Genomic DNA, 25481 nt, shown 5'->3' with positions numbered 1-25481 from the left:
GTGAAGAGGGCTTGCCAGGCGTGGGCTTGGGCGGCTGTCTAGACACCCACGTGGGCACTGCCCAAGCTCCGGGAACGAATGAAGGAAGGAAAAGGGGCCAAGAGAGGTGAGAAGAGAGTAATGCTGTTTCAGCCCCAGGTCCAGCCACACCTGCTGCCAGCCCCACCTGTTCACATCCCATTCCCCAGAGCCCGCGGCAGTGTCCCCCACAGGGCAGAAGACACTCTGCAGGTGAGACTGGCTGAGGGTCTAGTGGGGGGTCGTCCTGGATGACCCCGGCCCAGTTCATCACAGGGTCCTTACAGGATGGAGGCAGGAGGGGCAGAGGGAGCGGTGGCCGCAGCAGCAGAGGTCGGGGTGATAAGCAAGTGGCCACGCCAGAGCCCAGGAACGCAACAAACTCTGGAGCCCAGAGAAGTCAGCAAGGAGTCTTCCAGGAACACCCCCGAGGTACCCGCCCCGCCCACGCCTGCACGTCCCGTCCCGCCCTGCCCCGCCCCGCCCCGCCCTACCCCGCCCTACCCCGCCCTACCCCGCCCTACCCCGCCCTACCCACACCTCCATGCCCCGCCCACACCTCCATGCCCCGCCCACACCTCCATGCCCTGCCCACACATCCATGCCCCGCCCCGCCCCGCCCCTCCATGCCCCGCCCACACATCCACGCCCCGCCACGCCACGCCCACATATCCAGCCCCGCCACGCTGCGCCACACCACGCCCACACCTCCACGCCAGCCCAGAGCAAAGCCGCTGACTACGCCATCAGCGGACCTGCCACCTGCAGTATCAGAACTCGGACCACGAGCCCCAGAGGCCGGTGCTGGAGGGGACGGACCCCGGGGGACCGCAGCACACGCGGAGCTTCCCGAGGTCTTCGAGGGGCGCCGTCGAGACAGACGGGGTGCGGAGCACACAGGGGCAGCGAAGGCTCCGCGAGGCACCATCCTCAGCACAGGATGTCACCACAGAGACGTTGGGAGGGCAGCGGGGCCCCAGGGGTCTCCTGAAGGTCACCAGCCCAGCACCCCCCAAGACAGGCGCTACCGTGTGAGCTCCCCGCAGCTGCCGCAACAAGTGACCGCAAGCCAGTGGCCTAGAACCATGCAGCTTCATCACAGTCCGGCAGCTAGCAGACCGAGATGCTGTCCTGAGGCAGGTGTGGGCAGGTTGGGGCAAATGTGGGCAGGTGTGGGCAGGCGGGGCCCTCAGAGACTCAGGGAGGACCCATTCCTGCCTTTTCCAGCTCTCACAGGTCCCTGCTCCACCCTCAGAGCCGACGGATCATTCCGGCCTCTGCCCTCCTCTTCACGCCTCTGATTAGGACACCGGCCACCGGACTGAGGGCCCACCCCGAAGGCAGGATGATCTCAGCTGGTTCCTTAATTACATCTGCAAAGACCCTATTTCCAAATAAGGTCCACTCGCTGGTGCTGGGGGCCAGGACGGGGACATCTCTTTCCGGGGGACACGTGTCAGCCCCCATGAGATCCGAGGAGTGAACTCCACCCCCTGTGAAGGCTGCGGGATGAGGGGTCCCTGTCAGCACCCTGAAAACACCAGCAAAGCTGGTGCAGAACATCCGGGAAGACCAAGCAGGGGCAGAGGCGTTTCAGGGGCCACCGCCTCACACCTGCAGGGAGGGTGCTGAGGGAGCTGGGTGGAGGCCCAGGGCCTGTGTGTGCGTGTGTGTGTGTGCGCGTGTAGTGGTGTGTGTGTGTAGTGTGTGGGTGTCATGTTGCATGGTGAGCTCTAACGACCCCAGCCCCCAACACCCAACTCTACCTCCTGCCACCCGGAGCGGAGGCGAGTCGTCCCCACCAAGTCCACACTGCAGGTTCACAAGCGAACTCAGTGCTGCTGCAATTCCACACCATTACGTTTTGAAGTCATTTTCTGAGCAGACATAGACCCTGGGAGCACACTCTGTAGATGGGACAACGGAGGCCCAGGGCCGTGCCACCCTCCCAAGCCGGGAGTGGAGCCCGCACTGTTGGAGACCGGCATGGCCTTCACCGTGAGCTGCTGGCCCCAGTGGGGGAGACCCAGGCACCCCAGGGAACGGACACGCTCCTCACTGTCCAGCAGGAATCGCTTACGGCCGGGGCCTTTGCCACAGCTCCCAGCACGACCGACGCTCGGGAAACACACGGGCTGACCGCTGATTCTCCGCAGCTGATTTCCTAAAGGCCAATTAAATGCTCCAGCGTCCCTTATCGCCACTACGCGCGCTCCACAGCTCATCAGATATCCCTCATTACGGATGTAGCTGTGACTTCGTTGTCCGGCAGCTGCGTTCATTTCCTGGAGGGAGACCCAGAATCGGGGGATGGGAGGAGAGGGAGAGACGGAGACCGGGAGGGAGCGGGGGAAGCCCAGGGGGAGAGAGACCCCATTTGTGCGGTGCTGTTCTCTGTGTGCTGTGAGGACACCGCCGGGTACACGCAGGTGCCGGCTGGGTATTGGCCTCATAGGTGATTGAAGGGGCCCCTGGAATTTCTCTAAGATTCTGGAACTGAAGGTGTCTCAGTCCAGCACCAGTCCTGCACCACTGTTACAGGTTACCTGAGAACAGGTCACTTCTAAAAAGTGCCACTGTCTTCTTTCCACTTCCGCAGGCCAGGAAGTCCAGGATGAAGGCACCAGCCTCTAGCGAGGGCCCCCTGGCTGCACCCAACCTGGCAGGAGGCCAAAGGCCACAGAGCAGCCGGCTCAGCACCACGTGAAGAAGCCACTTTTACAAAGGCCTGAATCCCATTAACAAGGATGGCCCCCTTGTGGACGAGGCACTCCTAACACCGCCTGGTGGGCAGCACCTGGATCTCAGGCCACGTGCTCCTCGGGGCAGCACCTGGATCTGCGAGGCCACGCGCTCCTCGGGGCAGCACCTGGATCTCAGGCCACGCGCTCTCCACAGCATAGGGGACGTCCCCGTGCTCTCAGGGATGGGGGCCGCCAGCCAGGGAGAGGGGACCTCGGGCGGTGAAGGAGGTCCCTGATCATGCCTGGTTCACGCGGGGAACACGGAGCGGAGGACTGAATGTGGTTACGTGGAGGTTGCCAGACACAGAGCCCCTCTGACAGCAGAATCCAAGCCTGGCTGACTCGGAGGAATGAGCCAGCTGGAAGCGCGTGGACGTAAGTCCCGGGCACACCCACCCAACAGGGAGGGAGGCGGCCTTCCAGATGCTCTGCGCCCGTCCTCCCGCCGAGGGAGAAACGGAATCTCCGTCAGCTCGGGGTCCCCGCTGCCCAGGCCTGTATCTGCACTCTGGGAGGCCGGATGTGTGGGGAAGGGAGGAGGGCGTTCGAGTGGGTTTAGGCCTCGAGACTGGGCTTAGGATTTCATCTGGGGAGTGGAAAGCGAGGCGGCGCCCGAGCTGAGGACACGGGGAAGAGGCGCCGTCCTCAGCCCAGGGACCCAGGTGGTCTTTGGAGCCAGGACCATGGGGGGTGCCGGCTGCAGGAGCAGGAGGCAGAGTGACTCCATCACCACAGAGACCACCCAGGGCAAACGGGAGGAAACACCTGGGCTGCCCCCTCACGCAGCGCCAAAAAGAAAAAATGGTGACCAGAATGAGTTTCACCTCGTTTCTAAACTCAGTCTGCCCCAAATGCTGCCAATGGGGCACTTATCCTTGCATTTAAAATGTTTTCATTTATCCAGAATTTTTTGAAGTGGTTTTAAAAAGCTCAAACTCAAGCCAGGAGGTGGTGGCGTCCCCAGTGGCACGTTCGTGGTGCTGGCAGATGGGGGCTCCGCACTGGGGGACCGAGAGCTTCCCAGGGCAACGGGGTGTGGGCAGGCGGCTGGGCTGAGGTTCTGTTTTGGACACAGCGAAGGAAGGATGGCAGGAGATGCCCAAGGGAGTGGCCAAGAAGCCACGGCCGCTGGCCCTCGCCATGCCTCAGAGGCAGCCTGCAGGGCCTCCGTGACCCACTCTGCAGATCGTTGCGATGAGAATCCTAAAGCTCAGAAGGAAAAAAAAGATACGCAACAAAGCTTTGAACTGAGGCTCGGGCCAAACAGCAAGGGGTGGTTTACGGGGAAATGCAGGGACTCTTCCAACTTCTCTGTGCGCTGAGCTTTCATTTGAACGTTGATTGTAAGGTTTACATTACCTTTGTCATTTAAAAATGATAAATAAAACTGAAGCCCTGTTTTAATTAGGGAAAAGCCTGTTGGTTTATGCAGAGGAAAATCACTATTTCACTCCCTTGCCCAAGGGGACTCTGGGAGGTGGGTGCTGCCCACAGGGCGACGAGGCTGGAAGTGGCCTGGCTGCCCCCACCTCCCGGGGCTCCTGCCTGCTGGGTGCACGGGAGCCACCGGCCTCTGGGACCCAATCCTGACTTGTTGCTAAATATTCACGGTGAGCATCCTGCAAGACCCTCTGCAACAGCCTCTAATGGAACCCAGCAGTTCCCCCAACCGAGCCCAGACTGGAGGGAGAAGGCGCAGGGAGACACTGTCTGGGAGGCAGTGGGCTGGACAGAGGGCACGGGGCAAAGGCCCAGGCCGGGGGCTGCTGTTAGTTTGCTTAACAGAAGCAGCGGACAGAAGGCCTGGGGCAGAGTCGGGGAGGGGAACATAGGGGCAGCCAGGGAGGACCACCGCATCCACACTGGTGACAGCCCACCTGGGAGCTCCCTGACATGTAGGTCCCAGCCCAGACCTGCACAGTCAGCCGGGTCTGGGGTGGTCCCAGAGCTGCCACAGTCTGACCTGTAACCAGCGGGGCCAGGAGCCTCACAGCCAGCCTGGCCCTCCGGCCTCTCACCCCCAAGTCACAGAGGCTGTCCCAGCCACTCAGACCCCTTTTGGAGCCTCCTACCACGAGCCTCCTGCCCTGAGCCCCCTCAATTCTCCACAGAGCGTCACCCAGCAGGTGAGCCCAGAGGCCCCGGCCTGGCTCCTCCAGGGCCACGTAGCTCCACTCAGCCCTGTGGGGGCCCTGTTTACAGATGGCCGGCTGGGTCAGGCAACACGACAGCCCTCCTGGACAGACCTAGATGCACCGAGGTCAGGAACATCACAGGCCTGCAGGCCAAGGACACGAGGTGGCCAGAAGGCTTGGGCCAGAGCCTCCCCCCTGCCCTGGAGCCCCCACACACCTGCTCCTGCTCAGCAGGCCTGGCTTCTGTCCCCTCTGCTCCCGTGTACCCAGGCCCAGCCCACACCACCTGTCACCTGCCTGGCTCCTGATGAGCCTCAGCCCGGTTCATCAGTCAGCTCAGGCTCCCATCACCAAGGAGCACACAGAGCGGGCGGCCCGAACAGCTGACACCGTGCCCTGTTCTAGAGGCTGAAGTCCCAGATCCTGGCGTTGGCAGCGAAGGTTCCTCCCGCCTCTCCTTAGCTTGCAGACGCCACCATCCCCTATCCCCTTCCCATGCTGCTCTCCCTCCCCTGGCCTGTGTCCAGGTTGCCCCCCAGCTACATGGACCTCACCGTACTGGATCCGAGCCTTGATGACCTCTGTAACGACCCCATCTCCAGGTGACCTCCCACCCCGAGGCCCTGAGGGCTAAGACTTCAGTGCGTCTTCTGGGGGCCCCAGCTCAGCCCACAGCAGAGTGAGCCTGGAGTGTCTGCCTGCAGCGAGGTGCTTGCACTCCGGCAGCCAGCTCTCCTCCTGGCCTCGCTTGTCATCTGAGATCGGCCTAACAGCCCAGCACAAACCCTCCGTGATGGCAGGAGGGAGGCCCTGGCTGAATCCGAGTGGGAAATGCTGCAGAGCCTGGTGAGGTGAACCTGGAGGGGCAGCTCGGGCGCCGCAGGCCCGGACAAGGCTGCAGCGGCCCCTGGTGGCCGCATGAGCTCAGGACGCCAGCACCTACGGCCCAGCCCTGCCCCAGGAGCCCTGGGAGGGCGGGGACGGGGACCAGTGCTTTGGAGCGTACCTGGTGTGACAGGCTGCCCGGGACACAGCAAGAGGCCAGGCCCTGCCTGCCCTGCTGCAACCTGAGTGCTGAGGGGACTCGGGTGGGACAGCGTGAAGAGTGGGGAAAGAGGGGCGCCTGTGCAGGACTACTATGCACAGTGTACCAGGGAAGGCCTCCCGGTGGCGGTGGCGGTGGCGGTGGCGGTGGCGGCGGCGGCGGGGGGCGGGGGGGCCTTCAAACCAGGGCAACACAGGGAAAAGCGGCAGAGGCCACAGCTGTGGCTGGTGCGAAGGCCCTGGGGCAGGAGCCGGTTCACTTGAGGAGCCCGCTGGGGCAGAGGGAAGCAGCCAGGGGGATGCTGGGAGCAGAGGCACCCTCCCCACCATCACTCTGCTCCCCAAAACCCCGCTGGGCACACAGAGGGTCCCCGGCCAATGCTGGGCCAGCAGGGTGACGCCCCCAAGCTGCAGCCAAGGCACTCCCCGCCCTCCCCAGCCACGTCCACGCACACCAAGCTCCGTTCCAGTGCCCCGACCCACCCTCTGTCCTCGAATAAGCAGACTGTTACAGGGAAACTGGGGGTCCCCGTGTAGACAGCAAGTCTAGTTCATTTGGTATAAATTGTGTCCCCTAAAAATAAACACCCCAATAACAAGGCTGTGCTGCAGCTGGACCAGGGCCTCCCACAGGGGTGGGGGCGGGGGGGAACTCCAGAGGGGCCCAGGCACTGCCTGTAATCTACGCAGCACCCACCCGGAACTCACGCACGATCCACCTGGAACTCCACGCGGCATCCACTGGGGGCCTCATGGGGCTCCCAGAACAAAGGCGGGATCGGCAGGACACAGCCAGGGTGGGATGCTGACACTCACAGGAACCCCTGACTCATGCCAACCCCCCACTGACACCAACACCCCCTGCTCAAACCCACTCCCCACTCACACCAATTCTCCCCACGCCAACACCCCCTACTCACCACCAAACTCCTGAACTCCCCCAGTCACACTGAACCCCCACTCACACCAACACCTCCCCTCACTCCCACACACACCATACCCGTACACACCACCGCATACACCTCCCGCCACAACGGACCCAGGCAGAGAGAACCACCGGCGCCCCCCGCTCCACTCCCTCCCAGGTGTCTGGAGTGTAACCTCAGCAGAGGCCCCGAGCTCTGCAACAGGGAGGTCACTGGGGCCGGGAGGTGAGGGAGGCCGGGTGACCTGTGACACTGGTGGGCCGGAGGCCCTGGGAAAGACCACGCCTCAGGTTCCCCACCATCCCCTCCCAGGTTGTGGAGTCGGCAGGGGCCTCGCTTTGCCATGTGCCTGGTGAGGCCCTTGGCCTGGCAGAGGCATCCAGCCGCCCCGGTCCACACTCCCTGAGCTGCTTTCCTGCAAAAACATTTATTCACAGGTGGGCCGGGGTCAGCTGAGATTTATTCACAGGTGGGCCAGGGTCAGCTGAGCGTGAAGTGCTGGGCACAGAGTTCACCCGGCCGTCCCAGCAGGCCCTGGGCTGGGATAAACTCCAGCGGCACTGGCTCGGGCCCCTTCTTCTTCAGGTCCCGCTCAAAGATCTGCAAAGAACAAATGACGGGGGCTCTCAGGCTTGGCTCAGCGCCCTGTGGCCCAGGCCCTCGCACCCCGGCCCAGTTCCGCACCTCATAGGCCGTGAGCTCCAGCAGTGGCGCGATGCTGACCTCGGGCATGGACAGGGCCTGGTTGATGACGCTGGCAGCTTTGGACACCTCGGGATGGTAGTGGCGCTGGAGGGCCTGGGGCAGCAGGGCCGTGAAGGGGCAGCTGCCCCAGGCCCCCACCCTGCGCCCCCAGCCATTGCCTCCCTGTGTTCCCAACCAGAGTGGGCGGGGTGGGGGCGGAGCCATGGGAGAAGGCCAAGCACCAAGCACCCACAGACCCAGGTGGCCAGCTGGAGACGCCACACGAGGCTGTGCAGGAGGTGACAAGGGGAGCTGGGCTTTGTGAGGGGCCGAAGGATGGCTCGGGAGGCCCCAGGGCATGGCAACAGCGCCCTCACCTGAAGCTCCCACAGGGAGCTCTCCAACGCCCGGCTCTGGGCTGGGTCCTCCTCTCCAGGGTCGTAGGGGTCGGCTTCCAGCTCTAGGAATGAGACGCGGGCCCTTGTCTGCCGTCCACCTCCCCAGGGCACCAGGCACCCCTGCCCCAGCTCCAGCCCAGCCTACCAGAGCCCTGCGACTCACCAGGGCCGTGTGGACGGTGCACGAGGACCCGGCAGGCAGGGTGCCGGCGCAGCAGGTTACAGATGAAAGGCAGTACCATGAGCAGGGCCTCAGGGGGAGCCGTCAGGGCCAGGCGGGCCAGCCGCTTGGCGAAGGCGGCCACCAGGTAGGCAGGGAGGTGGCTGGGCAGGGCAGTGGTTGTGAGACAGGGCCCGGACTGCTAGCCCCCGCCACCCTCCCCTGGCCCTAGGCTGCAGCCGCATAGAGCAGGGCAGAGCCAGGTGCCCTGGTACTCACGAGGAGGACAGGAAGAGGTCGGCCAGGTGGAAGAAGCGGGCGCGGTACTTGACATGAAAGACAGAGGGGTCCAGGAGGCCATAGAGCTTCCGGTAGAAGTCGGGGTACTCCCTGCGGGCCGGGGGGAAGGAGCAGTGGGTGGAGCAGGGCCCGGGAACTGAGGCCTCCAAGGCCAGGGTCTCACTCGGCACCCCTTCCTCCCGCCTAGGGCTCCGACACCATGGCCTGTGAGGAGAGTGGGGACCCCGTGGGGCAGGGTGGGAAGGGGACGGAGAATCAGGGCTGGGCGGACTGGGAAGAAGACCTGCACCCTTGGCGACACTCACAGGTTGTGTTTGTGAATCAAGATGAACAGCCCGTTCAAGGCCAAGAGGCTGAGGGCTCCCCCTGCAGACAGACAGACACAGGCTGCAGCTGCAGTGACCTCGCTCCCACCCCACCCCCTGCCCACGCTGAGTGTAAGTCTGTGGAGTGTGGCCCCTGCCCCTGCTGTCCCCTCCCACAGCTCCCACAGACACAAAGCTGGAGGCCACATGCAGGGCAGGGGAGTGGGGGGTGGAGGCTGTGGGATCAGGGAAGAGGTGCTGCGGGGTGCGGGCTAGGGGTGTGAGTGATGCGGCCGCACTCACCAAGGGGGGTTGGGGGTGTGGTGTGAGGTGGCCGCACTCACCGAGGGGGCTGGGGGTGTGAGTGACACGGCCGCACTCACCAAGGGGGGTTGGGGGTGAGAGCGAGGCGCCCCACTCACCGAGGGGGTTGGGGGTGGGGGAGGCGGCCGCACTCACCAAGGTCGCAGGCGCGGGTGAGGAAGTCGATCATGAGCGTGGGCTGGGCCAGCTGTGGCAGGATGGCGTCGTGCACAATCAGCAGCACCTTCTTGTAGAGGCTGAGGGGCAGCTGGGCAAGGGCCCGCAGGTCAGGGTGAGGCCTCCACCCTTGGGCAGACCTGGGCCCCGCCCCCGCCCCCACCCCCGGCCTGGCCCCTACCTTGTGCTTGAGGAAGCTGAGCCACATGGCCTGGAAAGCCTTCCTGTGCTCCTGCAACGGGGTCCAGACTGCACTCGCCGCCCTCCCCACCCCAGACCCAGAGCCCAAGCAGCAGCCAGGGCACCCCGAAGCCCAGCCTGAGCCAACACAAGCCCGCTCTCCAATCTTCTGACCCCACCTTCCCTCTTCCTGTCCCCATTCAAGTCAGGAGCGCCTCGCCCTCGAGGCTGGGGTCTCAGAACAGCCAGGAAAGAAACCTTGGCAAGACGAGGGCCAAGAGGAGGCTGAGCCCAACACAGCCCACGGGGGACTTCAGACTCTGAGAGGAGGCGGTGGCCTCTGACCCAAGGGAGGGCCCCGAGTTCACAGGCCTCGTCACCTCCCACACTTCTTTGAGTGACCCAGTGGCCGTGCGAGCTGACACCTGTACCCTGGGAGTTTCCTCTGGTGAGGAAGGTGGCAGCCTCCAGGGGGTCTCACATGTACCCCACATGCACCCCCCAAGCCTGGGAGGGTGCCCGGCTCTCCGGAGGCAACTCACCTTCAGGTGAGCGACCTTCCAGGTGTCCCACAGCTCTGCAGGGAAAGCAAGGGCAAAGGTCACCTGACCTGCAGGGGAGGCAGACCAAGGCCCAGCCCTGTCCACCCCTGGCCCTCAGGACACTCACCCGTGCGCTTCACATAGAAGCTGGAGACGGTGGGCTCCTGGCGGGGCAGGCTCACAGCGGACAGCAGCGTGAAGGTGTTGTTCCAGAAGGCGGGGGGCACCTGCGGAGCCGGGCCTGAGCACCTGGATGCCACCCCCCGTCCCTGCCTCCCCGGGAGGCAACAGCATGATGCTGGCGACAAGACCCCATCGCTCACCTCGGGGTGCTGGCCAGTGACCCGGGCCACGGCATCCACGGCTGCCTGCATGGTGTGGTAGCGGGTGTCGTCGTAGTCCAGGTACTCCCGGAACTGGGACAGGAGCAGGCTCTGGTCCTCCTCAGGAGAGAGCAGGCCTCCTACCACCAACTGGGGGCAAGGACCAGTGAGCAGCCCTGCCCGGCCCAGCACAGGCCAGCATGGTCCAGGCAGGCAGCCCCGCCCCACCAAGCCCCCCACCCAGACTCCTCCTGGTTGGGTGGGCCATGAGAGGCAACCCACACGCACAGGAGCTGCAGGAGTGTCCCAGCCAACAGCCAGGCTCAGCTCAGCAGGCCCCGCCCCCACTCCTGGGCTCTGGCCAGCCAGCCAGGCCCTCCGGGAGTCCCCAGCAAGGCCTCACCCTGAAGAGCTCTCGGGGGAACAGGTAGTTGCCTTCCCACTTGGACTTCTCCAGGGGGTGCGCTCCTTCCAGCTGCACGAACTTCATGAGTGCGCTGAGGGCCAGCTCCTGGGAAGGGGGCAGTGCAGGGTGGCTGTGACACCCTCACCCCACGGATGGGCCCAGAGCTCAGCCCAGTCAGGGAGCCCCTCACACCTAGGCCCAGAGCTGAGAAAAGGGTGGCCGGGCCTTCTCTTGCTCCACACGCCGCCAGATGCCACTCTGGGCTTCCGTGTCCCACCCGTGACATGGAGATGACAAGATCTTGAGTTAAAGAGATCCAGTGCTCACGACAGAGTCTGGCGGGGGAAGGGCACACAGCCCAGGTCGGCTTTATGGGCCACCTGACCGCTCCCTCGTCACCTGTATCACGGGAATGCCACCATAACCCTTGGGAACAGCTGTGAAAACACAGGTGTGTGACGCCAGCATGGTGCCCAACTCAGACCCAGGCTCAGAAGCTCTCATCTCAGGGTGGCAGACTCAGTGCTTTCAGGGCCCGGGCAGATGACACCACAAAGCAAAAGAGCCACGTGCAGGATGACGGGAGCACACGGCTGTCTCAGAGCTGTCCCTGACTCACCCTCCAGCCAGTCGCAGCCATGAACAAACTTAGGCCCCAGTGTTGACAGAGCTGATTATTTCTTTGTGAGAAGGTGGAAACAGGTTATTTTCATGTGGTATCTCCCCAACTTTTAAAAGTCTGCAGCTCTGCTATAATTAGAGGATGTGGAGTATGGAACCCTCATATGCTGCCAGCGGGAGTGTAAGATAGCACAGCTGCTATGGAAAACAGTCATGTAGTTCCTCAGAACATTAAACCCACAGCTGCTGTGTGGCCTTGTAATTCCACTGATAAGGCATACTCAAGCAAAATAAACATCACAAAAAAGTTTGTACGTGAACGTTCACAGTCCACTGTTCGTAACAGCCAAAGGTGGGAATGACCCAAATGCCCAGCAACACACCAGCGGCTGAGCGACACGTACTGTGCTATATGATGGGATGCTGCTCAGCCACAAAGAACGAACCTCGAACACACGGATGAGTGGAAGAAGCCACATACCGTACGATCCCCCTTATGGGGAGCATCTAGAGAAAGCAAACCCACTGACCCAGAAAGTAAATGAGTGGTTGCCTGGTGCTGGGTGTGGAAAGGGATGGACTATGGCAGCGATGCTGGCGGGTGCAGGATTTCTTTTTGGGGCGATAAAGATGTTCTGGGATGGTGGTAACCACTGAACGACTCTGAACACAGTAACATATGCTAACTTGTCAGCTTTAAACGGTAAAGTGCCTCAGTTACTCCTCAATACAGATTTTAAGAAAGCTCATAATGCATTCCCATGGCTGCAGACCACAGTGTGGGCTGAGCAAACACATCTGTGGACTGGCACGAGGCTTGGTGTGTGTGCTCTGCGCAAACAGAGATCCCCGTGGATGCCACTGGAGGTGAACACGGGTTCTGCCTCTTCAATATTCAGTACAGGACTCGATAGCCACGTTTCTGAACAGAACTGAACACCCACAAGGTGACGCTCCCATGAAGTAAGCAGCTTTCCCTGGACAATTGTGGGAGCCCCAGACCTCTGCTTTGTGGATAGCCTGGGAGTGGGGGTGCAGGGGATGGACAAGGGTGAGGCCAGCCCAATGACCCACCTTGACCTGAAAGGAGGGGTGGCCCAGGAGCTCTCCCAAGCGATTGCAGCAGCTGTGATAGCGGTGTCTCATCCACACCTTGTACTTCCGTGTGGCTCCCCGGGACCCTGCAGACAGGTTAGGGTGGTCAGCCCACATGAGGCCCACATATGCTACCCTGGACCCAGCCCAAAATCTCAGGCCTGGCTCCACCCTCCCACTGTCTTCTACTCAGCCTCCACAGGTGGAAACAGGTCGCTATGGCCCCCAGATCTGTGCTAGGACCAGCATGCTCCCTGAGCCCTGCAAACAGGAAGAGCAGCTCCTACCCCAGGACTGCCCCAGCCAAGCTGCCAGGGGCAGGATCCACATCCCCTCACTTTACTCCAAGACCTGATGTCCCCAGAATGGGGACATAAAGGAAGCTCTGAGTTTAAGCGACCGTGTCAAGATCAGTCAACGTCAAATTACAAAAGGGGTGCAAAGCACACAAAAAGTCGTACCTTGTCCAGTGTTCATCTAAACTCAGCCGCAGGGCACCCATGTCACCCATATCAGCCCTGCCCCAACGCCACCATCCATCTTCCACGGTGGGCTTGGTGTGTCCTCCCACCAGCCTGCACGGCCTGTGCCAGGGTTGGGGGCGCTCATCCCACGGTGACAAAGCCTCCGTCCGACCCACGGAAAGAGAAGAGCAGCCCCAGGGCGCTCCAGGGCTCACCTGTCATGACCATCTCCTCAGAGGGCAGCTGGCCCACAAACAGCTCTCCCCGCTCCAGCAAGGCCCCAAAGAGACGGCTGCACGTGCGGACTGCTTCCTGGATCTCCTCCTGGTCCTCAGACTGCAGGAGAGGCGGCGGCAGCGTGCCCAGCCGGGAACTGTCACCTTCGCCCCTGCCTAGGCTGCCCCCCACCCGTTCCCTTCCCCCTTGGGACGCCAGCCCCGTCACCCCCGACCCGTGACCCACACGCCTCCCACCTTGACCCTCCAAAGCCGTCTCGGAACCTCCTGGGGTCCTGCAGCCGCAGCCCCCCATTCAAGTCTCGCTGCCCTGCGAGACTCCCGGCCCTGCGACGCCGCCAGGCCCACCTGCAGCACGGCCAGGATGTCGAACACGGCGTTGGCCTCACTGCGGCTCGCCAGCACCGCCTCCAGCCGGCGACCCAGAGCCCGGCGAACGCCCGCTGCCCCCGGCTCCCGCTCCATGCTGCCGCCAATACGGGACAACGAGGATTCCCAGCCGCCGGCGCTCCCGTGACGTCACCACAGCGCGTAGAGCCCGACGTCATCTCTACGCGCCGTACCCAAATCCCCATCTTTCGCGCGGAGCCCGAGTCCCAGGCGTGCCGCTGGCCATGGCGCTGTTCTACGTCGCGCGGTACCCGGGCCCCGATGCTGCAGCTGCGACAGGGCCGGAGGGCGCGGAGGCCGGGACGCACGGCAGGGCCCGCGCGCTGCTCGAGCGGCTGCAGAGCCGGGCCCGCGAACGGCAGCAGCAGAGGGAGCCCGCGCCGACCGAGGCGGCTGCACCGATCGAGCCGGCGACCAGGCGGCGACGGCGGCCCCGGCGGCGGCGGCGGGTGAACGACGCGGAGCCGGGGAGCCCGGAGGCGCGGCAGGGAAAGCGACGGAAGGCGGACGGCAGGGACGCGGGCGCAGGTGGGCCGCGGGGCAAGCGGGCTCCCTCCGGGGCGCCGGCAACTCGGTGCTGACGCGCTGCCGGGTGGGTGTCTGCCTCGCAGAAAGCGACGAGGAGGCGCCGGGGGAGCCCAGCGCAGGGAGCAGCGAGGAGGCGCCGGGGGAGCGCAGCGCCAGCGCCGAGGCGGCCCCAGATGGACGGACCCTGGAGGAGGCGGCTGGACCCCTGGTCCCCGGCCTGGTGCTGGGGGGGTTCGGGAGGAAGAAGGCGCCGAAGGTGAGTGTCGGCGGGCGGGAGGGTGGTCGGCGTGGGAGGGGAGGCTGCGCGGATTCTTAAGTGCGGCGGTCGCCCCGGAAGGTTTCGTTCAGCGAATGTTCCCGGGTCACAGCCGCGCCTCGCTGCCAGGCCGGCAGTTTCATCCCCTAGGGGTCTGGGTCCTGCACTTGCAGAGCTCCCGTTTCCTCTGCTAGGCTTGTCCCTGTCTTCCCGCCGCGCCGCGCTAGTTCTCCTGCAGGATGTGCTTGCGTGAACGTGCGGGGTTTCCTGCTGTGCGCTCACCGCGTCAGGAGCAAGTCAGAGGCCGTTCTGCAAGCCCCTGGCCGTTGGTGTTTTTGCTTAGCATGGGTGGTTTTCGGTAAAGAGATTTCCTGCGGGACAGGTGAAGAAAGCGAGAAGTTTGGCAGAGTGCTCGGGCACCTTAGGTAGGGCAGGTGGAGGAGATTCTCTTTAAACTGGGATGCAAAGACTTGAAGCCAGGTCAAGGTTGGGGGTTGGGGGTGCCAGGCAGAGGCCTCAAGGCAGAGACGCCGGCATGGCTGGGGCAGGCGAGCGCCAGGTCACAGGACCTCCTGGCTGCGGGAGGGTGGGTGCCATTGTGGGTTGATGGGAGGCTACGGGGTGAGTTTGCTCAGGGAGTGGCATCTGCTTTTGCTGCTTAACTTCTCTGAAGGCTGTATGGAAAGCGCATCCTGGGGCTGAGGAGGAGCTGGAGACTACAGAGGAGGTTTTCCCAGCCTCCCTCCTCCAGCTTCTTCCACCCTGGGCTTCTGCGAGACAGCCTGGAAAGCACTCACCTGGCTTCTCTTTCTTCTTGATGGCAGGTACAGCCTTTCCTGCCAAGGTGGCTGGCTGAGCCTAGCTGTGTCAGAAAGAACGTCACTGAAGACCTGGTTCCTATCGAGGACATCCCTGAGGTCCATCCTGACCTGCAGAAGCAGCTGCGGGCACACGGCATCTCGTCCTACTTTCCAGGTGCCCCAGCCCCGGGCAGGCAGCTGAGGAAACACCTCCCAGGGCACCCATACACAAGGCTGTGAGTGGCCATGGGTCAGGCGTCCCTGCCACGTCGGTGCCAAGTGTGGTCTCAGCACCCTCAAGTTCATGGTTCCCACTTGGGTCTCCTGAGGCTGGCGTTCCTCTGGGCCCTGGTGCCATCCCACCGGGGAGTGGTTCCCAGGCCTCCAGCAGAGCAGCCCAGCCCAGAGGTCACAGGCAGGGAAGCGGCGGGCCTAGGCCTAGGCATAAACACGACTTCTCTCTCGCCTTTCCTCATCCAGTCCAGGCAGCTGTGATTCCCGCCCTCCTGGAGAGCGCGGCCTGTGGGTTTCTGGTGGGCAGAGGCGGCTACCGGCCTAGCGACCTCTGTGTTTCTGCCCCGACAGGCAGTGGGAAGACACTGGCCTTCGTCATCCCTGTGGTGCAGGTCTGTGTGAGGGTCCCCTTTCTCTACAGCGGGTGTGCAGAGGGCAGATAACAGCCTTGCTGATGCAGGCGCCCCTTCCCCCTCAGGCCCTGCTGTCGAGAGTGGTCTGCCACATCCGTGCCCTGGTCGTGCTGCCGACCAAGGAGCTGGCCCAGCAGGTACGTGGACCCTAGACCTGGAGCATGGCACTGCCGGCCTCAGCTTCCCTGCTGAGTGCATTGCGATCAGCCTCTGGGGAACCCAGACTAGATCTGGGGGCCTTTTTGCTGCAGTAGGGGGACACCAGCTACCTCCAAGCCAGTGACAGACTTCTCCTGCAGGTGAGCAAAGTTTTCAACATCTACACAGATGCCACACCTCTGAGAGTCTCCCTGGTTACGGGACAGAAGTCTCTGGCCAAGGAGCAGGAGAGCCTCGTCCAGAAAACGTAGGTTGTGTCAGGGTGCGGGTTTTTCAGGGGGTCCCTGCTCGGCCCTGCAGGTGGCCTGAGGCACTGTAGGAGCAGAGGAGGGGCCACCATGTTTAACCACCTGGTTCCCGTGAGGAGGAGCAACTCCCACTCACCCACTTCCCATGTGGGGTGGAGTCGGGGCTGTGGGGTAAGGCAGCATCTTGCTGTCCGGAAGCCCTTGAGAAAGCTTCCTTCTCTCGAGCCGCTCTCTGGTCTGTAGAGCTGATGGGTACCGCTGCTTGGCTGACATCGTGGTAGCCACCCCCGGCCGCCTGGTGGATCACATCGACCAGACCCCAGGATTCAGCCTCCAGCAGCTCCGCTTCTTGGTAGGTCCCCGCCCCAGGGGCCTGGGCTTTGAGCTCAGGGCCACGCCACCCAGTCCCGGGCTCCCTGTCTCCTGCAGGTCATCGACGAGGCTGACCGGATGATTGACAGCATGCATCAGTCCTGGCTGCCGCGGGTGGTGGCAGCTGCCTTCCAGAGCGAGGACTCCGCGGACCCCTGTGCCCTGTTCCAGCGAAGGCAGGCCCAGGCTGTGACAGCCGCCAGGTATCCAGCAGCATGCCCAGGTGCTGGCCTCCCCTGAGCAGAGGCCTCTGCACACAGCTCTCCTTTCTGAGTTTGCAGAGACAAGGCTGGCCTGAGCTCTGGTGCACAGAACTGCATCGTTCTGTCATGTGAGCTGGACCCACCTTGCCCCTGGTCCGCAGCAGTCTCTCCAGTGCGTAGCATGAGGAATCCTGTTCCCTGGAGGCTTGGGGCAGCCTCTGGCAGGGTGCCAGCAACACCCCCTTCTCTTCCAGCACCTGCTGTCCCCAGATGCCCCTGCAGAAGCTGCTCTTCTCAGCTACTCTGACCCAGAACCCCGAAAAGCTGCAGCAGCTGGGCCTCCACCAGCCCCGGCTTTTCTCCACAGGGCTAGCACACAGGGGCCTGGAAGATACAGATGGGGACGGGGACTCAGGGAAGTATGCCTTCCCTGTTGGGCTCACGGTGAGTGGGATACCGTGTGGGCAGAGGGTTGCGCGGGAGCCTGGGGCCCCTAACCAACCCCTACCTCTACCCCTATCTCCTGCCGTTCCTGTAGCACCACTACGTGCCCTGCAGCCTCAGCTCTAAGCCGCTGGTTGTCCTGCACCTGGTCCTGGAGATGGGCTTCTCGAGGGTTCTCTGCTTCACTAACTCCCGAGAGAACTCCCACAGGTGAGGCCCTGACTGGGCGAGGGCGGCAGAGGCAGCCCCTGGGCCCAGCGTCACTTGGCTGCAGCCTTCTCTCTGCCTAGGTTCTTCCTGCTGGTGCAGGCTTTTGGGGGCGTGGACGTGGCTGAGTTCTCCTCGCGCTACGGGCCTGGCCAGAGGAGGATGATCCTGAAGCAGTTTGAACAGGGGAAGATCCAGCTGTGAGTCCCTGGGCAGGAGCAAGGCCTCTGTGGGGTGGGGGTGCCCACTCCAGGGTCAGCCTGGGGCTTTCTAAAAGGTGCTTCCTTCTGCAAATTGGCTTCCTGTGCTCTGGCTCCGTGGCAGCCAGTTCCCAGAAAGGCCTGAGCTGCCCCCCGCAGGGCTGGTGCTGCCACGGCCCCTGCTCCCAGCACGTCAGGCCCACAATGCTGTGTGTCCCAGCAGGCTCATCAGCACAGACGCCACCGCCCGAGGCATCGATGTGCAGGGTGTGGAGCTGGTGGTGAACTACGATGCCCCCCAGTACCTGAGAACCTATGTGCACCGGTGAGCGTCGGTGGGGGGTCTGGGGCTTTGTGAGCTCCTGGGCGTTGTATGTGGGACTGTCCTGCCTGGTGTGGGGTGGGGTTGGTGTGGAGAGAAGCCGTCGTTCCGTCAGACTCCTGAAGGCTCAAGGGCCAGTCTGGAGATAGCCGTGTTTGATTCCAGAGTTGGGAGGACAGCCCGCGCTGGGAAAACTGGACAGGCCTTCACGCTGCTCCTGAAAGTGCAGGTGAGGCTGCGAGGGTCTTGGGAGTTTCTGCTGCCAGAGGGTGTTAAGGGGCTGGCCCAAGAACCCCCTTCCACCATGAGCTTCCCTCCAGGAGAGGAGATTCCTCCGGATGCTGACTGAAGCTGGGGCGCCTGAGTTGCAGCGGCACGAGTTCTCCACCAAGCTGCTGCAGCCGCTGGTTCCTCGGTATGAGGAGGCCCTGTCCCAGCTGGAGGAGTCCGTCAAGGTAAGGGCAGCAGAGTCCGGCATGAAACCCTCTGGGGAGGGCGTTTGCAGAGAGGGCGTCGTGACCACACTTGGAGAAAAGAGGAAAAAAGAGGAAAGCGAGAAGGCAACAGAGGGTCAAACAAGTTGTCCTCGAGCTTCTGGCCCAAGGGCGGGGAGCCCCTGGGCACCAGTGGTGGAAATACACGGCCCCAGGGAGGGCTGTCAGCGGGGCCAAGGCCTGGCTTCTGCGTGCACAGGGCTTCCCGTCCTCAGGGTTCCAGGAGCAGAGCCCGGGGCCCTACAGATGATGAGGGGAAGGAGTGTGTGGTGCTGAGCCCTCCCCTTTCCTCCACAGGAAGAGCGCAAGCAGAAGGCGGCCTAGGCTGGGGCTCAGAGGGCCGGAGGGACTGAACGCTCACCACCCTGACCCTCCTTCCAGACCAGTGCTGATCACTGGATGCTGTATGTGAGGAAAGGAATCCCCCAGTGGACACAGCCTTCCTCCCCAAGCACGTGGTCTCTGCGCCAGGCAGCCCGGGCGTCAGAGCTCAAGCACCCACCCAGATGGGAGACTTTAAGGCCTGTCACTTTCACAGTGTGAACGTCAGGATGGCCGCTGGCAATGAAGCCTTAGTAAAACGGTGAAGAGTACTCCCAAACAGATGCGGGCACCTGTCATGCTTTTGGCTGAGAGTTGGGGGGATTAACCTTGAGCTAATGTTAAAAATCAAGCTCTTGGCCAGGCGCAGTGGCTCACGCCTGTAATTCCAACACTTTGGGAGGCTGAGGCGGGCGGATCACCTGAGGTCAGGAGTTCGAGACCAGCCTGACCAACATAGAGAAACCCTGTCTTTACTAAAAATACAAAATTAGCCAGGCATGGTGGCGCATGCCTGTAATCCAGCTACTTGAGAGGCTGAGGCAGGAAAATGGCTTGAACCTGGGAGGTGGAGGTTGTGGTGAGCTGAGATTGCACCATTGCACTCCAGCCTGAGCACCAAGAGCAAAACTCTGTCTCAAAAAAAAAAAATGGCCAGGCGCAGTGGCTCACGCCTGTAATCCCAGCACTTTGCAAGGCCGAGGCAGGTGGATCACGAGGTCAGGAGATCGAGACCATCCTTGCTAACACGGTGAAACCCCATCTCTACTAAAAATACAAAAAAAAAAAAAAATTAGCCAGGCGTGGCAGCGTGTGCCTGTAGTCCCAGCTACTCTGGAGGCTGAGGCAGGAGAATGGCGTGAATCCGGGAGGTGGAGTTTGCAGTAAGCCGAGACTGCGCCACTGCACTCCAGCCTGGATGACAGAGTGAGACTCCGTCAAAAAACAAAAAAAAAAAGCTCTCCTCCCCAGATTGGTGAACCTTGTGATTGTTCAGTGCACACCTCACATATTGCTGGTGGGAGGGTCACGTGGAAACAGCTGGGCAAAGCCTTGGGGCATTAAATGCAGAGTCACTTATGACCCAGCACTTCCTCTCCTACGCACCTTGTACACCCCAGATCAGTGAAACCTACATCCACACAGAAACGTGTACACAAATCTCTCAGTAGCGCTGTTCACAGTAGCCAAAAACTAGAAACTAACCACATGTCCATCAGCTGATGAATGGAGAATAAAACGTGGGAAATCCACACCAGGAGAGAAAAAGGAGCGAGGCACCAGCACAGGCACCAGGTGGATGAACCTGGAACCCGATGCTAAGTGAAGGAAGGCTCCGGAACCCGATGCTAAGTGAAGGAAGGCTCCGGAACCTGACGCTAAGTGAAGGAAGGCTCCAGAACCCGACGCTAAGTGAAGGAAGGCTCCGGCTATAGGGAGTGTCCCAGGCACAGCCAGAGATTGAAGGGCACTGGGGCCGGGAGTTGGGGGGGTTGGGGGCTGGGGCTGGGGAAACAGTGGCCAGTGTGTGGGGTTTGTTTTGGGGATGATGAAAATGTTCTTAGATCGTATGTGGTGATGGCTGCTCACCTCTGTAAACCTTTTACTAAAAACCATGGACTGGGTGGATACGGTGTGTGAATTCTCTCAGTCCAGTGCTTTGTTGGAATAAGGTGGACAATGCCACCATCACTAACCGCCAGAGAGACGCAGGCCATGGCCACACCCGGCTCACTGGAGTTGTGAGGGAAACACCAGCCCACCCCCCTCAATTCAGACCTCAGCTTAGATGCAAAGAACGTCTAGGACGGGGACTGACAGCTGATTAGAGATGCAACCACTGAACCTGTGGACTGTGTCAAACAAATGCCAGCAGAACGCAAAGGCGACTGTTAGAGGAAGCAGAAAGAAAGGATTTAGGTAGACGGGGTAAAGCCAGTCCCCAGCAGGAAACTTGCCTTTCAACAAACAGCAGCTCAAAATAGCTCCCTTTCTAATCTCTGAGTTCAAAATCACTTCTCACAACAAGCAGCCAGAAAGAGCAGACCGTAAATCACAGATGAGACAGCTCAGGCACAGAAGGAGTGCGGGGGGAATCTCCTGGGTAATCACCAAACTTCACACTTCCACAATGGGCCGCAATAAACAGTGGACCCTAATAAGCACATTCCTTTCCCCTTAGGCGCACTAAGATGATAGGGAAGCTAAAAGCAGACTGCGAGGGGTGCCTGTAACCCCAAGATGATGTCTGGGAACAGACCCAGAGACCCTCCCAGAAAAGCGTCACAGAGCAACACAGACTAAGAGTCTGATAGAAAGTCTCTATTATACAAATAGCACACCCGGTCCCAGCTAAATCCTTGGGCCCCGGGAGGACAGGACATCCCTCCTCTAGCCCCTTGTCACTAGCCCATTTATAAAAACCTTGACAGGCCGGGTGCGGTCTGTAATCCCAGCACTTTGGGAAGCCAAGGTGGGCAGATCACCTGAGGTCAGGAGATCGAGACCATCCTGGCCAACATGGTGAAACCCCATCTCTACTAAAAATACACAACTTAGCTGAGCATGGTGGCACGTGCCTGTAGTCCCAGCTACTCAGGAGGCTGAGGCAGGAGAATCACTTGCCTGGGAGATGGAGGTTGCAGTGGGCCAAGATCACCCCACTGCACTCCAGCCTGGCGACAGAAAAAAAAGAAAAAAGAAACCTTGACATCTTTACTACAACTTGGCAACCTGCTCAGGCCCCCTCTGCGACGGAGAGCTGTTATTTCCTTTTGCTTATTAAACTTCTGCTCCAAACTCACTCTGTGTGTGTGTGTGTGTGTGTGTGTGTGTCCGTGACCTCGATCTCCTTGGCCATAAGACCAAGAACCTTGGTATTTACCCCAGACCACAAGGCTGCTTCACGATGATTGCCATTTATCGTGGATTGATAATGGCTCAGTGCTGCTGGGTTTGCAGACATGAGACGTGGGCCTGGCCACACACACAGGAGGTGGGAGGAGCAGGCACCGCGGGCACACTCGGGAGGTAGGAGGAGTGGGCACCGTGAGCACACTCGAGGTGAGAGGAGCGGGCACCGCAGGCACACTAGGGAGGTGGGAGGAGCGGGCACCAGGGCACACTTGGGAGGCAGGAGGAGCGGGCACTGGGGCACACTTGGGAGGCAGGAGGAGCGGGCACACTCGGGAGGTGGGTGGTGGGAGGAGGGGGCACTAGGGCACACTCGGGAGGTGGGAGGAGCAGGCACTGGGGAACACTTTGGAGGTGGGAGGAGTGGGCACCACAGGCACACTCAAGAGGTGGGAGGTGGGAGGAGCGGGCACCGTGGGCACACTCGGGAGGTGGGTGGTGGGAGGAGGGGGCACCAGGGCACACTCGGGAGGTGGGTGGTGGGAGGAGCGGGCACCGTGGGCACACTCGGGAGGTGGGAGGAGCGGGCACCGGGGCACACTCGGGGAGGTGGGAGGAGCAGGCACCGGGGCATCTGTGGCGCATTGGGCAGGCCCGTCCTGGCCCTTCCACAGTAGCATGGGGGCCTGGATCCTTCCCCAGAGTTTCGAGAAGAGATGTGAGAGGGGAGAGGAGCGGGAGGGACAGCAGCTGAGCACACAAAGGAAGAGGGGGGAGGGGCAACAGGAGGACAGAGCTGTTGGTGATGGTGGGGACCAGGCGAGAGGGGGTGGGGTGGGAGCTGAGGGGTGTGCCGGGGCCAGGCCGGCAACAGGATGGTGGGCACTCACCTGCTGGGCCACCAGCTGCTGAGGGCTCAGGCAGGTGTCTGTGGCTGGGCCTCGAGGGCTCTTTGCGACCTTCATGGAGCACCAGAATAGGGAGGAGGGACCTTCAATGTGCAGTGTGGGCCTGAGCTGTCCACACACTCCCGTCTCCTTACCTCTACGGAGGAAGCAGGTGAGTCTTGAAAGTAGGATACGGTGGCTCACGCCTGTAATCCCAGCACTTTGGGAGGCCGAGGCGGGTGGATCACGAGGTCAGGAGATCGAGACCACGGTGAAACCCCGTCTCTACTAAAAATACAAAAAAAATTAGCCGGGCATAGTGGCGGGCGCCTGTAGTCCCAGCTACTCAGAGAGGCTGAGGCAGGAGAATGGCGTGAACCCGGGAGGCGGAGCTTGCAATGAGCCGAGATTGCGCCACTGCAATCCAGCCTGGACGACAGAGCGAGACTCCGTCTCAAAAAAAAAAAAAGAAAGTAGGATAATGACAGCAAGGAGCACATCAGCCACTGGCCTGACCCCGTGTGGCCACGTGGGAGGGGCACAGTGTGAGCCTCCCCTACCTGAATGTGGGCCTGCACTGGTGGGGTCCCCGTGGCCTTGGGAACCTCAGACATGGGGGACGGCAGAAACAGTGCCTTCCCGGCGGGCCGCAGAGGGTAGGCCTCTCTCCCGGGGGGCGGCAGTGGTGGGCCTCTCTCCCGGGGGGCGGCAGTGGTGGGCCTCTCTCCCGGGGGGCGGCAGTGGTGGGCCTCTCTCCTGGGGGCCGCAGTGGTGGGCCTCTCTCCTGGAAGGCTGCAGTGGTAGGCTGCTCTTGGCCGTTGGCCAGTCGGCTGCTAGGCCTGAACTGTGACTTGCTGGGTATTCATCTAGGAACTCAAAGGACAGGCCTTAGAGAAAGAGCCGGAAGATGGCAGAGCCGTGGAGGGGCGGCCAACCCCTCCTTCACCTTTCCAGATGTAAGTGTTCCGAATGGCCCCGTGCATTCTAGTTGCTGAGAGACTTTAGGGCGAGTCGGAGGGGTCTAGCCCTCCAGGAGCGAGGTCTGCACTGTCAGGAAGGCAGAGCAAGGCTGGCCGCAAGTGGCTCATGCCTATATCCCAGCACTTTGGGAGGCCGAGGCAGGTGGATCACCTGAGGTCAGGAGTTTGTGACCAGCCTGGCCAACATGGTGAAACCCCGTCTCTACTAAAAATACAAAAATTAGCTAGGCGTGGTGGCAGATGACTGTAATCCCAGCTACTCTGGAGGCTGAGGTGGGAGAACTGCTTGAACCTGGGAGGTGGAGGTTGCAGTGAGCCAAGATCGCACCACTGTACTCCCGCCTGGGTGACAGAACGAGACTCCATCTCAAAAAAAAAAAAACAAAAACGGAAGGCAGAGCGAGTCCACCTGCCAGGGCACAGGCAGGGTCCTGGGCCTGGAAGGCCCACAGCCACCTCCACTCAAACTGTCCTAGCCCCCGCATCAGCCCCAGCTCCAAGGAGATGGTCCTTGTCACTGGATAGATGCAAACTTGGGCAATCGAGAGGTGGACCCACAGGCTCAGCTGGGCCCAGTCTCCGCAGGAGGAGCCCCCGTCCAGGCCTCAGGAGCAGAACCACCCCCACGCTCCCGCCCAGGTCAGGGTGGCAGCCATGTCTCTGGAGGGTGGCACAAGACCAGGCTGCAGGCACAGCCAGCAAAACTGGCCACACCCACAGAGTAAGGACGGCTGTGGGGGAGCGGAGGAGGGCATGGCCTCACCAGAGCACAGCTGTGCCTGTCCAGCCCCACGGGGAGACGGTGGGTGGGGTGTGCTGCCTGCGTGTGGCTTGCCTGCTGCGGCTCCCCGGGCGCTCCCCGGCCTTACTGAATAAGTAGAGAGAAGTCGAGGGTCGGGGTAGCCTCTCAGGCCTTTCAGAGGAACGCCACGCTGGTTCTGGAGGAGTGCACCCCTGACCCAAGGCCCTCCCTTGCCAATGACACTTGTGGCGTCCACATCATTGTGGGGAGGCGTGGGAAAGAAAAAGAAACCACTGTTCGGGTGGCAGGGACGAGCCGCATCCGAAGGCTCCCCCGTGGGCCCCGCTGCGCTCCTGGGCCGCGTCCTCCCGTGGCTGAGGAAGGAGGCGCACGCATCCAGTCTCCCCCATCTGCGTCCCAGCCTCAACTCTGCTATGGCGAGGCCGCCAGGCCGGGGCAGACAGCACGGTGGCCCACACCCCTAGCTCCCCCAGCGTCCCCGCCCCTGGCAGCCCCATTGCTGGCCAGGGTCTGGCATCTCTGAGCCAGGTGGCCCGGCTTCCTGGAAGGGCCACGCCATTTGCTCCAAGACCCTGAGAAGTCAGCCCAGGCTCCACGCAGCGGTTTGGCACATACCACTGAGCCCAGCCCTCCCCATGGCTCCTGCTCCCAGGGGCTGTGCCGGGCAAGGGTGGGAGGCAACACCAGGTGCCCACTCCAGGAAGGCCTGGGGGCTGCGGGGCTCATGGGAGGCATCCGGGGGTGTCGGCTGCTCTGGGCTGCGGCCCTGAGGGAGCAGCTCCCCTGGACCACACCTGGAGACGACCGTCGCAAAAGTGACAGGGAAAAGGTTCTACCACTGTCCTGTGACCGTGGGCAGAAAAGGAGGCCTTGCTCCCGCTCAAGGAACCTTCTAAAATGCACCTGCTGCTGCTCGCAGTTCTCTTCTTGGTGGGGCCTACAGCTCCTGGTCCAGGTGACAGCGCTTCCCATAAGGTGGGAGAGAATCACCGCCCACCAAGCCCACGGCTCTGAGGCCAGCAGGCAAAAGGCGAAAGCACTGCTCATATTCCAAACCAGTGGCCTTTGAACACCATGCGCCTCCTGTTCAAAACTGTGCCTTGGGCTATGAGAACAGAGCCCGCAGGGACTAACATGCAAGTCAGGACACTGCTTCCGAGAGCCCGACCCTCCGTGGGCTGCCACTCCCCGCCTCGCCTCAACGCCACACAACTGAGCTGCTCTTTAACAACCCAAGTTCCACAACACTCCTTATTCTGGTTTTGTATTTCCATTCCGTTCTCCCGCAGACTTAGTCCTAATGTATTTTAGGCTTGGAATCCTTTGACAGCTCCCACATACTTCTG

At 61.9% G+C, this 25481-nt stretch overlaps 2 protein-coding genes and 1 long non-coding RNA gene across 11 annotated transcripts; 1 reads left to right on the top strand and 2 right to left on the bottom strand.

Moving 5' to 3' along the window:
* Positions 1-7309: 7309 nt before the first annotated feature.
* Positions 7310-13979, bottom strand: NOC4L (nucleolar complex associated 4 homolog). Of its 5 annotated transcripts, none has more exons than XM_055239758.2 (15): positions 13410-13979; positions 13041-13161; positions 12341-12447; positions 10643-10750; positions 10240-10389; positions 10044-10143; positions 9917-9951; positions 9376-9426; positions 9174-9285; positions 8715-8775; positions 8389-8499; positions 8113-8273; positions 7929-8011; positions 7552-7665; positions 7310-7467 (listed from the first exon to the last, which is right to left on the bottom strand). In XM_055239758.2, exons 1-15 carry the CDS (start codon positions 13524-13526, stop codon positions 7348-7350), a joined length of 1551 nt encoding a protein of 516 aa, XP_055095733.1. In that variant the 5' UTR covers positions 13527-13979; the 3' UTR covers positions 7310-7347. The 5 variants fall into 5 exon arrangements, with proteins under 5 accessions (XP_055095733.1, XP_055095738.1, XP_055095737.1 ...); XM_055239763.2 differs by having other exon boundaries at positions 9174-9225; positions 13410-13612; XM_055239762.2 differs by having other exon boundaries at positions 10240-10332; positions 13410-13612.
* DDX51 (DEAD-box helicase 51) lies at positions 13676-21455 on the top strand. Of its 5 annotated transcripts, none has more exons than XM_055239753.2 (15): positions 13676-13979; positions 14063-14235; positions 15060-15210; positions 15516-15661; positions 15748-15819; positions 15982-16088; positions 16333-16441; positions 16519-16664; positions 16919-17108; positions 17203-17318; positions 17399-17515; positions 17739-17840; positions 18003-18066; positions 18158-18292; positions 18629-21455. In XM_055239753.2, exons 1-15 carry the CDS (start codon positions 13676-13678, stop codon positions 18653-18655), a joined length of 1959 nt encoding a protein of 652 aa, XP_055095728.1. In that variant the 3' UTR covers positions 18656-21455. The 5 variants fall into 5 exon arrangements, with proteins under 5 accessions (XP_055095728.1, XP_063470877.1, XP_055095726.1 ...); XM_063614807.1 differs by having other exon boundaries at positions 17736-17840; XM_055239751.2 differs by having other exon boundaries at positions 16495-16664.
* Positions 18286-23994, bottom strand: LOC134732080 (uncharacterized). The gene is made up of 3 exons (XR_010115014.1): positions 22548-23994; positions 22396-22464; positions 18286-18361 (listed from the first exon to the last, which is right to left on the bottom strand). It is a non-coding gene; the product is annotated as an uncharacterized lncRNA (long non-coding RNA).
* Between the last annotated feature and the right edge of the window lie 1487 nt (positions 23995-25481).

Source organism: Symphalangus syndactylus, chromosome 13 (assembly GCF_028878055.3).
Source record: "Symphalangus syndactylus isolate Jambi chromosome 13, NHGRI_mSymSyn1-v2.1_pri, whole genome shotgun sequence".
Taxonomy (NCBI): Eukaryota; Metazoa; Chordata; class Mammalia; order Primates; family Hylobatidae; genus Symphalangus; species Symphalangus syndactylus.
This window is presented reverse-complemented; position numbering and strand designations above follow the sequence as displayed.

Bases quoted from the DNA above. Each gene is read 5' to 3' on its own strand.
- NOC4L (XM_055239758.2), bottom strand. From the start codon at position 13,526: ATGGAGCGGGAGCCGGGGGCAGCGGGCGTTCGCCGGGCTCTGGGTCGC. The intron at 9,286-9,375 runs GTAGGGGCCAGG...GCCCTTGCCCAG, and splicing joins TCAGCTTCCTCAAGCACAAG to CTGCCCCTCAGCCTCTACAA. The intron at 8,776-9,173 runs GTGAGTGCGGCC...GTCTGTCTGCAG, and splicing joins CACCCGCGCCTGCGACCTTG to GGGGAGCCCTCAGCCTCTTG.
- DDX51 (XM_055239752.2), top strand. From the start codon at position 13,676: ATGGCGCTGTTCTACGTCGCGCGGTACCCGGGCCCCGATGCTGCAGCT. The intron at 14,026-14,066 runs GTGCTGACGCGC...CCTCGCAGAAAG, and splicing joins TCCGGGGCGCCGGCAACTCG to CGACGAGGAGGCGCCGGGGG. The intron at 18,293-18,628 runs GTAAGGGCAGCA...TTTCCTCCACAG, and splicing joins AGCTGGAGGAGTCCGTCAAG to GAAGAGCGCAAGCAGAAGGC.